This window comes from Mustela putorius, unplaced genomic scaffold, assembly GCF_011764305.1.
Source record: "Mustela putorius furo isolate JIRA1106 unplaced genomic scaffold, ASM1176430v1.1 tig00000785_pilon_pilon_pilon, whole genome shotgun sequence".
In the NCBI taxonomy this organism is placed as follows: Eukaryota; Metazoa; Chordata; class Mammalia; order Carnivora; family Mustelidae; genus Mustela; species Mustela putorius.
The window spans coordinates 8,592,309-8,610,443 of NW_025421480.1; the positions used below are offsets into that span (position 1 = coordinate 8,592,309).

At 48.4% G+C, this 18,135-nt stretch overlaps 1 protein-coding gene across 2 annotated transcripts in view; it reads right to left on the bottom strand.

The window, feature by feature from the left end:
* The window catches only part of SMYD3 (SET and MYND domain containing 3), a 779,235-nt gene that overhangs the window by 62,153 nt on the left and 698,947 nt on the right, over positions 1-18,135 (bottom strand). Inside the window, exon 12 of one of the 2 annotated variants that reach the window (XM_004756807.3) lies at positions 4,754-5,236. The exons of the other annotated variant lie outside the window; for it this stretch is intronic. Within the exon in view, the coding sequence (XP_004756864.1) occupies positions 5,135-5,236 (102 nt within the window). The 3' untranslated portion in view covers positions 4,754-5,134. Of the gene's footprint in view, positions 1-4,753; positions 5,237-18,135 lie in introns of those variants that run through there. 2 annotated transcript variants of the gene reach the window in all.

Below are 18,135 nucleotides of genomic sequence, written 5' to 3' on the forward strand. Positions count from 1 at the left end.
TGCTGGCTGAAGATAGGGAGATCATAGGATGGGCAGCAGAAAAACGGTTTTTTAAAATATCCACTCAATTCAGGAGCAGCTAAGAATTAAGGGCCATCCAGTGCTCATCACATCACGTGACGTTATACATAACTAAGGAATCACGGAACATGACATCAAAAACTAATGATATGTTGGCTAATTGAATTTAAATAAATAATAGTAATTAAAAAGAGCCAAGGACCAGCTGGGAAGGTTGGTGATGCTACTGTAACTTTCCAATAGGACCCTGGTTTACCCTGGAGTAGATTTCTTACAGAGTGTTTTTGGAAAACGCTCTTCAAAGAAACTCAGGGCAAAATATTAAAGCAAAGTCAAAAAATGAGTGGCAAACTGAGAGACTAAATTTTACAGAAAATTAGGAAAATCTTCCTAATCTAGAGACAACTAAAGATAAGGAAAAAAAAAAGACCAAAGAATCGGATAGAAAGATGATAAGAGACCTGTAGGGTTCATCAAAAGAAATTAGACAAAAAGGTTTTAAATGTTTGAAGACATCGAACTTCACCAATAAGGAAATTAAAAGTACAATGAGATATGCATCAGCTTGGCAAAAAATTCAAAAGCAGAAAAACCCACCTTAGTGGCAAGACTGAGGGGAAGCAGGCATTGTTACGTAACCCCTCCCAAGGTAAACTGACAGTACCTAATAAAATGGCATATGCGCTTACCCTTGGATCAGTCATTCCACTTCTGGGAAATTACCCTAATGAGTCATCTCCACCAACACACAAAAAACCCCCCATATGCACAAGGTTATTCATTGTGGTGTTATTAGTAATTGGAAAATTTATGTTAATATATATTGTGTATTTATATTGATTTTTACATACCAACATAAAGCAGTAAGAGGGGAAAACCTTAAAGTTGGATAGAAAAAATCTAATTGGGTATCAAACTGATGACATAACCACAATGAAAAGAATAATTAAACTTTTAAACTTTCAAACATAGTGTTGTGACAATACATTTTTGCTAAGGGCATAAAATCTTTGAAAAAAAAGTAAAAGATTTTACTCCATCGGTCTGCTGTTGGTAGTGGTTGTGGTTTAATAATTTCCAGCCTATTTTGTGTTTATGAGAGAGGTACCAATACGAAGGCGGGAAATGAGGAACCACCCCAGGTGCTGGATTTTAACCGACAGGTTCAGTGTGAATTCATGATTTTTTTTTTAAGACTTTTCATTTATTTATTTATTTAACAGAAAGCTATCACAAGTAGGCAGAGAGGCAGGCAGAGAGAGAGAGGAAGGGAAGCAGGCTCCCCGCTGAGCAGAGAGCCCAATGCAGGGCTTGATCCCAGGACCCTGGGATCATGACCTGAGTCAAAGGCAGAGGCTTTAACCCACTGAGCCACCCACGTGCCCCAAACTCATGATTTTTTAAAAGGTCTAGAAAAGAGCGTCACTGCGTAGCAACAAGCAAACACAGTGTAGGGGATCAGGGTTCCTGGATACCATTCCTCACCAAACAAGACCAGGGCTTCGTAAAGAATGGCTAATTACCAGTCCAGAGTGGGAAAGTATAATGTGAGCCCTAAACATTTCACTGTACCTCAGAGTAGAAAAGTGTTTCCAAAATGATAGGAACACACAAGACATTTAACCTGAAGAAAATCCCAATAGCCAAAGCTGATAGGACTTGAGTGTCACATAGAAGAATTATGGTTACGGACTCAACTGTATTTCAATTAGAGAGAAAGAAAGAAACAGGAGGACGGAGGCCCAGGCTAAGTCTCTGAGGACTGATAAGATCGAGAGAGAGAGAGAGACGGAGAAGAAAAGGGATTAGGTCGGTTCGAACAAACGAGGGCCTGTCCAAGAAGAGGACACGATTCAGGAGACTGAAGCCGGGTGGGGGCCACGTACTGGTCCAGCTAGAGCGGCAGATGCATGGGGGTACCAAGAAGTCTAAGATTCAGTGATTTGGGACCACAGATGCCAGTCTGAAGACTGAACTTTGAGCCTAGTGGCAATCGGGAACCACTGCCAGCTTTAGAGCGGAGGGGCTCTAAGAGTTGAGGAAGTGGGCATTTCTGGAAGGTGCCTCTGGCAGCTCTGATGGAGAACAGAGAAAGGAGGGGTGAGACAGATAAGGAGGTCTTTGCAGGGGTGAGGGATGAGGTGCTGGGACCTGTGAGGAGCCCGGGAAGAGATCAGGAATGAAAATGGCCTTCAGAGGATGCATGGACAGACCTTTGTCAGAGCAGAGAGCCAGTGCCTCAGTTTCTGTGCTGAAGACTGGTGGGGGTGACGGTGGTGCGGGGCTGAGTGCACGGGCAGAGAACCGGTCTCTGATGTTCAGAATCGGCGTGGACCAGGTGGACTGCGAGACCACAGCATTCTGACGCATCCAAAGCTTGAAAGGTTAAGGGACGGTCCCACACTGGGAGTGAGGGGTTGGGGGAAGGGGGGTGTTGCTGGCCCTTCTCCACCAGGCCGATCTCTTACAGACCTTACGTAAAAGGAGGGCTCCGGTGCGTTCCTGAAGCTTCTGCTGAGGACTGCTCCTGAGATGATTTTATGATGCTCCAAAGATAACGCCCAGAACCTTCTCCCTGGGGCATCCCCATGGGCTCCTTGGACTGAGTGTACTGTCATTTCCTGACGGGGCCAGAGGAGAATTCTCAAGACCCGACTCCGGAGTGGGCCCCCACGAAGGCCTTTCCCTGTTATCCCTGCGGTGAAGCTGCAAAGCCAGGGGGGCCCTCTGTGGTCCATGGCCCTATGGCGTCGTGTCGCGCTGGCCGCCCTCTGCTGCCCAGCATCCTGGCCTGGCTGGACGGAGCCGGCCTTCCTCCGTGCACACTTGGCATCCACACCGCCGGCCTATAAATCATGCCCGGTGTGCTCATTTTCAGTTTAAATGTGTTCTCATCCCAGAGGAGCAACTAATGGCGTCAAGTTACTGATGTGCAAAAAGCCCGCTGCTCCGGGGACGATGGATTAATGAAATCACGGTCATGGCGGCCGGGGCGGCCATAAATCCTCCGCCACGGTGACAGAGACTTAACACTTCGCTCCCCGTCCCCTTCCCCCAAATTATTTTGTGGTACAGATGCGGGGTACACGGTTACCACTGCTTGAATGTCTGCTTCTATTAGAAGGCGGGAAGGGGGCCCAGAGGGGTTTAAAAGCCTCTCCCACTTTCTCTAGGAGGCGGACGGCAAATCGCTTTATCGAGGACCATCACCGACTGATAAATTTCACTCTGAAACCCGGCGAACACAGGGTTCCAGCGGTGAACCCCGCTCCTCTGGCCGGTGAGGGACCACCCACGCCTTCTGTTATGGCTTTTCTTTTCCTCTGATGAATTTAAAATGACGAACCAGTGTAATTCCTGTAAGTGATTCTGAAAGGTGACAAGTCTACTTCTTGGTAGGTGAAGGACTCCGGGGAGCCCACTGATGGGCCACTGGGAGTTCAAGGGTCCCTGATCCTAAGAGCAAATTGTTTGGGTGGATATGGTTTTCCAGAAAGAAGGTCTATGAATGTCATCTGATTCACGGAATGTTCTGGAACACCAACACAGGACTGCTCTGTGGATTGCCTTGATGGTCACACTATCTTCCTCTCCACAGTCTCATGCCCTTGCAATAGGATGGCTGCGAGGAGGCTCTATCCAACCGGTTCTGGGCTGGCCTTGGGCTTGGCTTTGGCACGTGGGATATTGGCAAAGTCAAAGCCAGCAGACACAGGAAGTACTTGCCTGCTGAGGCTCGCCTGCTTCCTCTTCCTGGCACCCTGCTGCCACATGAATGAGGCTGGGCAACCCAGTGAGCTTCACGACCCCATCACCCTCTTCTCCCCGGCTGACCCACAGGCAACCGCAGGCCATGAGCCACGCCTAGGCCAGCAGAAGCGGCTGACGGAGAGCCTGCGGAATGCACCCGGGAGCCAGACACCGTGCCCGTCTCCACGATCGAAGCGATCGCCAGGCGTTCAGCATGTCGACTCTGGCTTCTGGCAGTCAGACTTAGCTGCCAAGTGAGGCTGGTCCCTTCCAGCTCGAACAGGCGTCTGTGTGTTACTCTGACAGTGGCCCGTGCCCAGCGTGGCCTCGGCGCTCCTTCTGTGAGGGCGGGGCGGATCCTGGGGACTGGGGAACAGGACGCCACACCTAGTAAGTACCTCCTTTCCTTGCTTGTAAAATAAGGCGGGGGTGGCTGGAGCCTCCCTCATTACCTAAGTATTGCCCGAACCCATCCACGTAGAAGGGACAAAACTGCTCACAGGGTCAAGGAGCCATAGAAGAAATCACCCCCTTTACTCCCCCCAGAGGAAAAGTTTCCCCAAATTTGAATAGCACAGAAAGGTAGAAAAGCAGGTAGACAGGAAAAAGAAACAAAAACATCTGTTTTGAGCTGGGATCTAGGATAACGGAGCTTTGGGGCGCGCACGTCACATGGCCAAGCCGCAGATATAAGGATGACGGAACAGACTCCAAGAAAAGAAAAAGCGTGACGTGTACAAAATGGTACAAAACGCGCAGAAGAGTTACACAAAGAGCCGTGAGACACTTGAGACTTTTTTTTTTCCATTAAGACGTCAGTGCTTTTCTAGTAACACCTAAAATGACTTCTTTCTAGGATGCGGAACACCACTTTTGTATCAGAGACGTATTTGGGAGTAAGTAAGGAATATGCGTGTCACTTACTCTATTAAGTAAAGAAAACATCCGAAACTCTGCTTTCTTGACAAAACAGACAATAAGCTTTTGCTTGAGAAAACACTGATTTTTAATCCAATTATCCCCACAGATATCCAAAGAGAAAGTTACAGCTTGTACTGTCATGCTTTTAATAAAACTCTCTATCCTTCCCCTGGAGAATGTTGAGCTCTTCAACACTGAAGTCACCAGTGAGGAAGCAACGGTTACCAGATGGCATTTTCAACCACATTTTTTCTATTTATTGTAATTGTGCTTCTCTACAGCTAACGCTTCTTGTGATTTGCACAATGTATGTCTTCCTTTGTTTTTCACATGAACAGAGAACTGCACTGCCAGGAGGGAGGCTCACACGGCGGCGTGGGGTGTGTGAGCTCTGTGAGGCATCCGGTACGGGCAGAAGCTGCCCTTCCCTCTGCCAGAGCCCTTAGGATGCTCTTATGTTGGCGTCACATTCTTCTAAAAGCAGGATCAAATCTTCAATCAGGCTGTGCTCTCTGCCGTGGGTCACTCTCATAATATCAAAAGCCTAAAGGGGGAAGAAAGAAGATAGATTATGTCAGAGGAGGCAGTGAGTTAGGTTTTAATAGGATGCCTGGAGGCCTGCCAAGGGGGCGTCAGGGGCGGCTATTGGGGAGGGGTGGTGGTTGAGACCCCTCTTGGCAACAGTCCAAAATGGAGCCACAAGAAGCTAGCTCAAACCAGACAGGCCCAAGACAAAGAAGGCTGGAAACCCTGACCAAGTAAGGGAGGAAAGTCAAGAAAGGCTGCTCCCAAGAAATCCTCTCCTGGAGGTAAGAAGTGTCGTAAGATAGAGACCCACACCCCAGTGCAAGCAGCTCTCCCTGGAGCTCACCTGCTCTAGTCTCAGGAGTCTACACTCGCTTTCGTAAACTTACCTACTTGCACCACTCAACCGCTGGGTCTGGTCTGTCCTTGAATTCTTTCTCGCAATGAGACCAAGAGCTTTTGGCCACACGCTGGGGATGGACTGGGTGGAGGCCTCCGGTTCGGGGCGGTGGGCGGCTCCCCGGTCCACCCGGCAACATCTTGATGGGCCTCTTGCCTGCTCATCTGGATCCCGTGATCCTAGTGGGGTGAACCGTGCAGTCCACAGCGAGAGCAGCACTGTGCTTCCCCAAGCCACACAGTAAGGGACAGGGCGAATTTTTCACGGGGTGTCTGGAGAACGTGCTTAAGACCTGAGTCCCGTGGGGGTGTGGTTTCCAACAAGGATCTTCAGGGGTTGTCGGTGAAGAGGTTCGGTGGGGAGTTAGGTTTGAGAAGAGCTACTAAAAACGATTAATATCAAAGATGAAACACCACATTGCTACCACTTCAAGATCTCGTTTTTGTGTGAAGCATTTAGCGCTCCTCTTCCTGCGCCGGGATGGCGAGCTGCGTGTTTCTGTGTCTTCTTCTCATGTCCCACGACATGAAGCAAAAGCATTCGGACAACTGCTTCCTTCACTGGCCACATTCCGTTGTCTGTCACAAAGTCCTCTCAGTCCTGCCTCCTTAACCTTCCTGAAATCTGGGTGAGCCTGCGACCACTTCAATAACCAGAGGACAGTGTAAGGAGCGTGACTGACTTCCAAGACGAGGCTAGGAAGGTCTTGCTTACGATCATGTTTGCTCCCGGAGCTGTGAGTTTCCGTGCTGAGAAGCCCCAGCCGCGGAGAGGCCAGTCGCAGGGCTCTGGCCGACGGCCCCCATGGAGTGCATCTTCCCCATCATCCTGGCCTCCACACCACACATACGCATAAAGACGCGTCCAGGGGCCCCTGGCCGGCTCAGTCAGAAGAGCACGCGATCCTTGGTCTCAGGGTCATGAGTGTGAGCCCCATGCTGGGTGCAGAGATGACTTAAAACACACACACACACACACACACACACACACACACGGCGTCCGAAATGACTCCAGCCGCTAGCAGGAAGGTAGCCAAATTCCAGTTTTTCCAGCTGAAACCCAAGACATTGCGGGAAAGAGGCAAGAGATTCCTATGGTGATGTAGGAATTCCTAGCCCAAAGGATCTGCGGGTCTCATAAAGCAGCGGTTGTTCTACTCTGGTAAGTTTGGGGATGGCTTGTTACAGGGCGATGGTACTTTTCCAGTCAGTAAATTAGAAACAAACAGTATCACCCGCACTGCCCACTAGGGGGCGAGCAGGAAGGGAGCACCGAGCCCCCGTCTCAACTTGGATGTGCAAAGACAAGGCTTGGTGGTCGTTAAGGACCCACCCAGAGAAGTTGCTGGCAGGCTGGCTCTTGGCCTTGGGTGTGCAGTACTATCAACCAGGGAGCCTCGAAAGAGACCCCAATGCCCAGACCTCACCCGTGTGATTCACAAAATGTGCTCTTGGGGCTGAGAAGGACTGACACCGTAGCTCTCAACAAACAAGAGCCACTTTCTATTATTCAATGTTAATTTACAGCCAGCATAATTACCACTTTAGTGGTCATGTACAATTAATCCCATCATGTTTACAGACGCTTATTCATTCACTAAGCTACTCTCAGAAATGTAGATCACTTCCGATTTTTAACAACAACAACAAAAAATGACATACTGTAGCTCTTCCAATTTATAATATATTTTGCCTTTGCAGAATATTTGCTTAAGCTCAATTCCTAGGGACTCCTGGGTAGGAAGAGCTTTGCAGCCAGAGACGGCGGAGCTGGAAAGCCACATGGTCACATCTCAGAGCCCTGCATTCTGCAGGGAGGAAACCCAGGGCAGCTAAGTGGTCAGACCCAGGACTGCTTCCCTTGCCTTTCTCCTGCCTCTTTAAAAAAGTCCTCTGTAGGCTGGACGGAAGGCAAACAGGCAGGCAGAGGGTCTGGCTGTAGCTGCTGAGAGAGAGAGGAGAGAGAAAGGGAGAGGAAGCTGGGCCAGCTCAGGCTCTGCTCTCCGCCTAGCAGAGAGCAGCAGCGTGCATGGAGTCCAGATGTGACCTGCAGACAGGCAGGCCCAAACCCCGGGGACATCCCAGCTGGCAAACCCTGAAGGTTCGGATGAACTCGAGTGGGTCAGTCCCGTGGGTGTACGGTGTCGGCAAGGACATCCGAGGCAGGGGGGTGGGGGGGGGCGTGGTTCGCCACCCTGCAGGCAGCCCGCTCCATGAGGTCCCTCGGGACAGGAGATCAAAAACTAACGTTGGATCCAGTCTGGGAACAAATGGGCCCTGTTTCATGGCCTCCCGCCTCCCACCTGGGGCGCGACTCTGGGTGCTCAGAGGGTCTAGACACCTGATGGTCTGAGGCGCAGAGCTGTTTGAAAGCAGATGGCCGGAGATCAGAGAGCTGCTTTGAGTCCTTCGCGGGAAATCCTCCTACTTGAAAGCTCGCTTGGATGTTCTCTTCCCTTCTACTCAGCAGAGGGCCCAACGTCTCTGGGATCTGGCGGAGGAAGATGAATGGGCTGGAAGCGCAGCCTGCAAACGTCTTTGCATAAAGGAAAATAACCCTCCACCGGGCCTCACACACAGGAAGTCTGGAAACAGGTCAGGCCTGACCTGGGAGAGCTCGCCTCCATCCTGTCCGCCTTGGGGACCCCCTTGCTGGATCGTGGGCTGGTCCTGTTGCCCAGGACCGCCGCCCCCCACACCAGCTTCCCGGGCGCTCCTGGCCATATTTCTCCAGGTTCCTTCCCTCACGGATGTTCTGTACATTTGACTCAGGCGTCAAATGACAAATGTCTTTGTCCTAGCGCTCTGTCGAGGGGAGGTTGCTTTGCACGTGTTTAAACATAGTACAGTCTCCAATCTTCCTTCCTTCCCGCCTTTTTTTCCAGTTAGAAGTTTCACTTTCTTCTACTTTAGACATCGGGTCTCCTCCTCAAGAGCTGAAGTAAACTGTTTCAGATCCAGAATTTTCCTGCTTGTCTTACAGCAAGACAGAGCCTGAGCCTCTGCAGGAGGCTTCTGGAATTACGGAGCCACAGGCAGGAAGGGGAAGTGCGCAGCGGTCTCCAGCCTCACTCCCACGCCTCCACACCTGCTCCTTTACAGAGGGGCCACAAGGGCTATGGTGTCCAAAGCCCTCACAGTGTGGTCTGAGAGGTTGGTGCGGGGTGAACGTGGACTCTTCAGGACTCAACCCAGGACTCCCCTAAACCTAGACGTGGCTTCTGAGACACCCAGAGGGATCGCAGGGTCCTCCTAGTCAAGATGCTTTGATGGTGCTCTGTGTTCTCTTTATTTGGTGGTGAATGCAGCCTTGGAAGCAACGGCTGGGGCAGGGGGTGACCCCTGAGCGTTAACGTACAAGATCCGAGACACTAAGATTAGTAGATTTTATCCATGGGGGGGCGAGAAGCAGAGAGGACCCAAAGGGTAGAGCTGGGCGAGAGGACCGACTTGAAGAAACTGAAAAAACACTGACATCATTCATCTAGAAGGTGAAACTAAATATAGATACAATTAACAAGCAGACTTGATCATTTTATAAGTGATGGATGGAGCAGAAGAGAACAGGAGAGAAACCAAAGAAAGAAGTAGGATTCGGTACTGTGCAAAGCCTGGCAGCAACCGTCTTCCACATGTGTGTGAGTGACGTGTCACTCCGGGGGGTGAAGAGACAGGAGGGGAGTGGAAACTCAGCCCTGCTGAGGGAGCACATGTGGTCCTCGTCTTGGGCGTCAAGCGGGCGGACAGGTGAGCTGGGGTACCAGTTCTCAGTGATGCAGGGCGAGAGCGCCCCGTGGCTGTAGGCATGGCTCTCCATGGGGGGCCGCAACCCTTCAGCTCAATGGGAAGAAGAAGAGGGCTTTTCCCTCCAAAATAAAGTTACAGTAAACCCCTGACCAAGCAGAGCAATGGTTTCCTGTAGCTCTGTGGCTCCCCTCGCTCAGACCCTCCTACCCCCCCTCCCCACATGTACACTCCAGAAAGGACAATCTGGGTTTCATCTCCTGCAGCAGTATGTAAAACAGATTAGAGAAACAGAAACTTGAAGCCGGCTCACACTGGGAAAAGCTTATCTCTTCCCATTATACTCTATTTTTTTCAATAGTAGCATTTAAAAAGAGCCTCCACATCATCTTCCGCCGAGGACACATCTGAAGCCTCCGAGGGGACCGCTACACGGGTACTGCCTCGAAATGTCAACCAGGAGACAGCAGCACTCCCTGTCTGCTGCGTGATCGCGTGGTTCATTCCGGGATAAAGACAGGGTCCCAGGACTGATGGCAGTCTTATCACATCTTTTTGAGTAATTTTAAAATTGTGGTCTTATATTAAATACATTAAATCAAATTATGAGTTAATGCTGCAAACAATAGCTTGCTTATTAATTTTTAATACAAATATATTAAGCTTATCAAGGATCTCATATACTCTCTACCCTGAGCCTGAGGGAATCCAATAAATGACTTCCCCAAGCATGATTTAAATATGGATATAAAATCAGAGGGAGAAGAAATGGATGCCTGATAAGAACCTCTGGAATCACACTACAAGAGGGAAAAAAGGCAAGTTTTCTTACTCTGCACGTCTCAGGTTGAAAGCTGAGCAGGGGAAGGGGAGGGGAATTGGTCTAAGGCATCCGAAGTAGGAAATGTAAGAAGCCGGACCTGCAACACATCCAGTAGTTCCAGAACAAGAGCTCTTTCCAATGGGCAGCAGAAGAGTCCAGCACCTTTGATGACACGCCTCAGCTCAGCAGCGCCCCTGCTGGCTTTTCTCTGATCTACACCTTCAATAACTAGGATCCACGGGAAGGACCCGTCTGCCCAACTCATCCCCACTCCACCAGAGGCGAGACTTACTGAAAACGTGGCTCCATTCATTCACTAAATATTGTCTAAGCAGCTCTACTGAGTAAGACTTGGCCTTCCCCGGGGAAGAGCTCTGGCACAAGAAGGAGAAAGAACTGGAGCAGGACAGTCTGTGATCAAGGGAGCTGTGAGGCACTGGGTGTCCAGGGGAGAAAAGCACCAGCACAGCCCAAGGGGACCTCCGGAGGGTTACAGAGGTGGTGAGCTCAGGACTGAGCCTCCCACTGGTAATAAAAGGACTGCTCTGTGTTGCCAGATTTAACTAATCAATCCAATGAGTATGTATCAAGCATCTGAGAGACCCTGAAGAAGTCATGTCACCTCCCTGTGCCTCAGTTTCCTTAATTAAATAAGGAAGAGACTGCACTAGATTAATTCTAGGGGCAAACCAAGTCCCGGAAAGAAGACAGTGGAGTGGATTTGGCTTTGTTCCAATTACCGTGTTACTGATTTCTAATTTAATTCTACGTGGTCAGAGCATTTACTCTGGGCCCCCGGAATCCTTTTATCCTCCCTGAGACTTATTTATGGCCCAGCATGTGGTCGTATATGGTCTGCAGGCACTCGAATGTATTCTGCTACTATTGGGTGGAGGGTTTTATAATTTTTTTTTTTTTTTGAGAGCTACCATAAATTTTTTCTTTTTTGGAGAAGCATCTTTTCATCTGTTTTTTTGGCCATCTATCTTCTTTGAAGAAATGTCTCATTGAGTCCTTGCCCACTTTTAAAATATTTACTTATTTATCTATTTATTTAGAGTGATCATGGGGAGGGGCAGGGGGAGAGGGAGAGAGAATCCCAAGCAGATCCCACACCGAGTACGGAGCCCGACATTGGGCTCAATCTCATGACCCTGAGATCACAACCTGAGCCGAAGTCAAGAGTCACTCAGGTGACTGAGCCACCCAGGCGCTCCCTTTGCCCACTTTTTAATTGGGCTGTTTTTTTGGATATCAATCCCTTATTAGATACATGATTTGGACAAATGTCTTATTCTGTGGGTTGCTGTTGATTGTGCCCTTTCATGCATAAAACTTTTAAATTCCGAAGCCCTCCAGTTTGTTCATTTTGTCTTTGGTTGCCTGTGCCTTGGGTGTCATATACAAGAAATTGCTAAATCCAATTTCATGAAATTTTTCCTCTATGTGTTCCTCTAAGAGTCTTATAGTTTCCGTTTTTATATTTAGGTATTTGCTCCATTTTGAATTACCTTTTTTTTTAAAAAAAGATTTTATTTATTTATCAGAGAGAGAGAGGGGGAGAGAGCGAGCACAGGCAGACAGAATGGCAGGCAGAGGCAGAGGGAGAAGCAGGCTCCCCGCCGAGCAAGTAGCCCGATGTGGGACTCGATCCCAGGTCGCTGGGATCATGACCTGAACCGAAGGCAGCTGCCCAACCAACTGAGCCACCCAGGCGTCCCTTGAATTACTTTTTAAAAACAGTATTAGCAGGGACCCAACTTCATTCTTCTGCACATGGATATCCAGTTTTCCCAACATCATTTGATGAAGAGATGGTCCTTTTCCCATTAAGTGGTCTTGGTACTCTGGTCAAAAATCACTTGAACATACATGTGACAATTTGCTTCTGGGCTAACTATCCTTTTCCATTGGTCTATATGGCCATCATTTTGCTGGTATCACATTCTTCTGATTACTGTAAGCTTTGTAGTAAATTTTGAAATCAGGAGGTGTGAACCTTCCACTTTTTTCTTCTTTTTCAAGACTGTTTTGTCTCTTGGCGGTCTCTGAAGTTTCACATGAATTTTAGAATAGAGTTTTCTATTCCTAGGGAAAAAAATCATTGGGATTTTGATAGAGGTTGCACTCATTCTATGAATGGCCTTGAGTAATACTGGCATCTAACAATGTTCAGTCCTCCAATCAAAAACAAAGAATGTTACTTACTTAGGTCTTCAATTTTTTCAGCAATGTTTTATAGTTTTCAGTATATAATCCTGTCACCTCCATTGTTAATTCTCAAGTATTTTATTCTATTAAATGCTATTATAAATGGAAACGTTTCCTTAATTTCCTTTCTGGATTGTCATATAAGAACACAACCGACTTTTGCATGTTGATTTTATATCCTGCTACTTTGTTGAATTTGTTAGTTTTAATGGGTTATTTTTGTGGAATGTTTAGAGGTTTCTCCATATAGTATCATGTTCTCTGTGAACAGAGATAATTTTGTTTCTTTCTTTCCAATTCGAATGCTTCCACCATTATCTCTTCATGTACTCTTTCCTCTTGCCTTCTTTTTTCTTCCTTCTGGGGCTCCCAATGTTGCATCTTTGTTACTGGTCCCATGGGTCCCTGGAATTCTGTTCCATTTTACCTTTTATTCAGTCATTTCCTCTGTTTTACAAGACTGAGGACCTACTTCTATTGTTCTATCTTCAAGTTCACTAACTCATTCCTCGGACCTCTCCATTCTGTTGTAAAGCACCAGTCTGTTTACTTTGGTAACTGTATTTACCAATTCTTAAATTTCTATTTGTATCTTCTTTATATTTTCTTTTTTTCAAAGATTTTTAAAAAAATTATTTGAGAGAGAGCGCGAGAGAGGTGAGAGAGAGAGAAGAGGGAGAAGCAGACTTGCCGCTGAGCAGAGAGCCTGACTCAGGACTCGACCCCAGGACCGGGATCATGACCCGAGCTCCTACATCCTCTTTATATTTTCTATCTTATTACGGAGACTTTCTTATTTTTTTCATTTGTTTGGAGGGTGTTCATAATTGCTCACTGAAGCATTTTTGTAATGGCTGCTTTAAAACCTCTGTCAGGATCTGTGGATTCTCTCCGCCCCCAACACCCCCCCCACCCCCCCAACCCCCCCCCGCGCTGCCCATTAAGATTGAGATCTTCCTGGTTCTTGGTAAGACAAGTGATTTGCAGTTGAAATCTGGACATTCTGTATATTTGGTTGAGATTCTGAATTTTACTTAAACCTCCTGTTTTAGCTGGCTTTCTCTGACAGTACCCCAGTAGGAGAAGGAAGAGGCAATAATCGGGAGAAAATACCTTTTATGCCAGGTGGAGATAAAAGTCCAGATCCCCCACTTGGCTTCTTACTCGTACTGGGCTTCCACTTTCCGGCAGGTAAATTTCTGTTTGTTTCCTTTAATAGGACATAATCACTATGCTTTCATTTTACTGACCGTTCTGTTACTTAACTTCTTTTTTGGTTCAGAAACATACTTGATACTAATATTCTCTATTTGGAGATTCGTAGGGGGCATTCATATGTATCAGAGTCTGGGGCATTCAAATAACTCTTACGAGACATGCCTGATGATTATGGTGCAACACGCCCTGCTGTATTCTGTCCTTCCTCTCTCCACCCCACCTGCTCCCAGGCTACGGTGTGATATTACACATTTAGAAGAAAGCTGTTTAATCCAGAGGCCAGGGGGACTTCCAGAGTCCAAGGAGGGGCTTTAGGGAGTCCCTGAATCCCCCATCCCTACCCAGTGTTGGGTGTATGTACATTTTTCTCCAGTGAGTCAGTGGCTCTTATCCGATTCAAAAATAAGCATGTGATCAAAGAGGTTAAGAATCATTGTAGCAGATGAAGGAATGGGAATCACAGAACCGTATGTTTTAAATCAGCCATTTGGGGGGCCTTAAATTTAGGGGGTAAGCTGGAGTAGAAAGAGACCCATATGGTTGTGCTTTGAGCTTTCCCTGGATGTGTCTGAGTAGCTAACAGCTCTGTGAGAATGAGAGAAACGTCCAGGGCTTGTGGCCTGCGCCCCCTGCTCAGGCCCAACAAAAGCTAAAAAAGATCCTCAAAATGTAAAATGCGTCATCAAAATGAAATGAAAAGGGAAAGGAACATGACAGTGTAATGTAAACAATTTACATCTAAATAAAAAATGATTACCGAAGGGGAAGAAGTCTGGTGTTTTCCAAGCTGCTTCAGCTTGGCCAGCTTAGCCCAGGGTGAGGGAGTCAGCAGCCAGAGCTCCCAGGAAACAAACAGGTTCACTGATGAGACAGCCCAGACCAAGAGGGTTGCCCACGAGCTCCAAGAAGTCAAGTTAGTGGCTAACAAAATTCTTCCAAGAAATGAATGGAAAGGAATGAAAACAGATTAGAGAAAGGAGGAGAGAAACACTGCACAGGGACCCCAGGACTGGCCTGTGGCAGCAGTCAGAAGCATTTCAGCAGAGCCCAGTGGAGATGAGAGGCTAAACCAAGCCAGCGGTGGGCTAAGTGGATCCCTTCCCCGGAGGAGGCTGGCCTAATGGGATCTGCAACCAATTTCTGCTTCTGAAGCCTTTCTCACTCCTGCTCCAAAATCAGCCTTTGAAACCCTTTTCAAGTTTTTTCATCCTATTATTTTCAGAGTCTCTAGTAAAGAATATCTAAGAAAACATCAGTATCAAAAGGCAGAGAACAGATCTTCCCTTTTCCCTCTCGGAATACCTGAGCCCTAAGAAAACTCAGGAAGAGAGGCTTTCTGCAGGATGAAACCAGCCTGCTCTTAGGCTCCCAGGTCCTGTGGGCTTGCAAAGCAGTGGTCATGCCCTGCCTGGCCCTGTATGTGATGATGGCCATGTCCCGCCTGGGGGACATCTGTTTGACATCATAATTTGTAACAAGACAAAGCTTGTCCTCCTAGTTTCTGACACAGAGCTTCTAGAACCCTTGGAAGTTCCTAAGTGCAGCAAGCAATAAAAGTGTCTCTTGTTATGTTAATAACTCGGAAAGCACCTGGCGGAATGGGTTTGGTTACTAGGAAAACCAACCACGTGATTGACCTCTGAGGAACAAAGAGGAGTTAGAGGCCGAATCAATCCCCAACAGCAAATGACTTAATCAATCATACCTGGGTACTAATGGAGCCTCTATGAAAACCTTAAAGGTTTGGGGTTTAAAGAGCTTCCAGGTTGGTGAACACGTGGAGATCTGGTTAGACTGGTAAGCTCTGAGAGAGGGTGGAAGCTGCGTCCCCAGACAGTGCCATTATTCCTATTATTATTATTATTAGCCCTTAACTTGCGGCATCTGATGCTATCTCTGAGTGGAAGGTATCAAAACTGAACGGAATTACAGCACACCTAGCTGGTGTCCCAGGACTGCTTGTTGGATGAGAAAACCCTCGCCACACACTGGAACGAGCGCGATCGAAGCCTCGCTCTGCTAGTCATGCTCAGCTAAGGTCTAGCCAGGATCTGTCCACCAGCCATAGACATATTACATTTACGTATTAGCCGAAAGGACAGGACCAGGGAAGAGCTTTTTAAAGATCTCCATTCATTAAAAACTCCATTCATTCAAGCACGGGCTTAGTAGATTTTGCTGTGTCTGGGGCACGTGTATCTGTTAGGTGGAGCCAGGAGAGAGAGAACATGCCATGTGAAACGCTGGGAAGCCGTTACAGAACATAATTGTTCAACAGGGGACACGCCGTATCACCCCAAACTACAAACCCAAGTGTGGAAGGGACCAGAGGGTGGAAAAACCATCAGAACAATGATTCCTAGAACAAGAGAAATCCTTTAGAGTCTCAGAATCCTTGGGCCTTGGCAAAACCCCCTCACACGCTACCTCATTTGCTTCTCCAAACCACTCTACTGGGTAGGGATTATCTTCATTGTAAAAGAAAGAAAATTCTATTCAGAGGGATTCAGAGTCATGGGACTCTCGCGTGACCCTTGTCACTCTAAACCTGAGGGCTCTCCCCACCGGGCAACATGGACGGGCATTTCGGTTGATAATCAAAACGTGGCAAGAGCCTCAAGCGACTTCCAGAGCCAAACAGGACGCGTGGGGTCAGGCCACGCTTTAACCCCAGGCCTCGGGGCAAACTGGCAGATGCTGCTTGGAGAATCTTCCATTGGCAGTAGTCAGGGTCCATGCTGGGCCCTCCCTTTGGTACCAGGAGGAGGAGGTGCTAAAAGAGTTAACAAAGGAAGCTTCTGGAGGTGAGGTAACATCGCTAGAAGAACGTGAAGAAGGCAGCATGGAATGGGCCCGGGGGGAGGCAGAGGGGCAGAAAGAGGGCCGTGAGGCAGGCGAGGATGGCTTCAGCATCCACCCAGCCCACGCGATCCTGTAAATCCTCTTCCAGGTATCTGTCTGCCTTCCTGCCTTTGCAGCTGATGCTTCTTCCAAGAGTTGTGTGCACACAGAGGCGATAATGCCTCACGCAAGGAATGAGGTGACCTAACTCTCCACTCAGCTGACATCAGGGACTCAGCAGACCTGCAGGGATTTCTGCACGCTCAGTCTCACCAGCGAGTCCATCTGCCTAACCGGGCCAGTGTGCAGGGAGAGCACAGAGCCTGGGATTCCAGCTGCGCTTTAATGTCCTGTTTGCATGTCTGCCTCCCCCACTGCACTGGAAGGACAAAGAAAGAATTTAATCCACACATTACATTGAATTAATTTGAATTAAATGGAATAAACTAGTCCTGGCTCTGCCTCACCCAAAGGATGACTTTGGACAGACTCTAGAATGTCTCCACGCTCCAGCTCCTTCATCTTTCAAAAGGGAACAAAACCATCTGCCCCAGTGACCTCATCTGTCATGGGAACCAGAGAAGTAAGGAGCAGTAATTTTTTAAAAGATTTATTTATTTATTTTAGAGAAAGAGGGGAGAAGGGCAGAGGAGAGGGAGAGAGAATCTGGAGCAGACTCTGCCCCGACCTGACGCAGGCCGCGATCTCAGGACCCTGAGATCACGACCTGAGCCGACGAAACCAAGAGTCGGGACCCTTAATGGACTGAGCCCCCGGGCGCCCCTACATATGAGCAGTATTAGTGTTTTCTAGTCCTACAGAAATAGAAAGGATTAATTTGAGCTCTAATGAAACAACTTGCAGGTGACCCTGGGTTGGATACACGATGCACTTGAGACATTTCCCCCATATTACTTTTGTCAAAACGTTCTCACGGCTGACCCTCCCAGGAAGTATCTTCTGCCTCACGGATTCAACTAGAGGCCAGCTACTAGCCAGGCCAGTAAAGGGACGTTTTCCCGGAGACTGCGAGAGATGGCGAGGCGTTCCTCCCCGTCAGGGAAGAGCCGTCGGACAAGGTAAGAACAGGACGAGCCGTTGCCTTCAGGAATCTCAGTGTTCTTCCTGGTGACCACAGGCTTATGTCAACAAAAAGATCAGGAAAGGGAACATGGCTATCATTAAAAAAAAAAAAAAAGGCAAAAAACCAGCACTAGGGAATTTCATTTTTAAGGGTCTTTGAGGCATTTGTGATTTTTCTCCTCCACACGTGGGTAGCTGCCCCTATCATGGGACCAGCCAGCCCCGGGCCTTCCCCGAGCAACCTGAGAGCCGGCTTGGATCTCTGCACTGCAGCGCTTCTGCAGACGAGGGCCCCGTGGCCCAGGGGGTCCTGTTCAAGTATCAGGGGCTCCGTGTGAAGCCTCACACATTGGGTCTCCCTGGCACCCGCCAACACCTGGACCCCGTGAGGACACCAGCTCTCCATCTGGAAGCTACGGTTTGAGTGGGAGGGAGCTCGGCAGGGGTAGGAAGGCGGGGGCAGCAGAGAGCCCAGGGGCGTGGAGGCTCACGAAGAGGGTGAAAATAAACATCTTTCTTGTATTCCAACACAGACCCAGTTCTCCCAGTTTCTCGGCGCTTAGCGCTCCCAGCGCATGTACTGCTCTGACTCCTCCCCG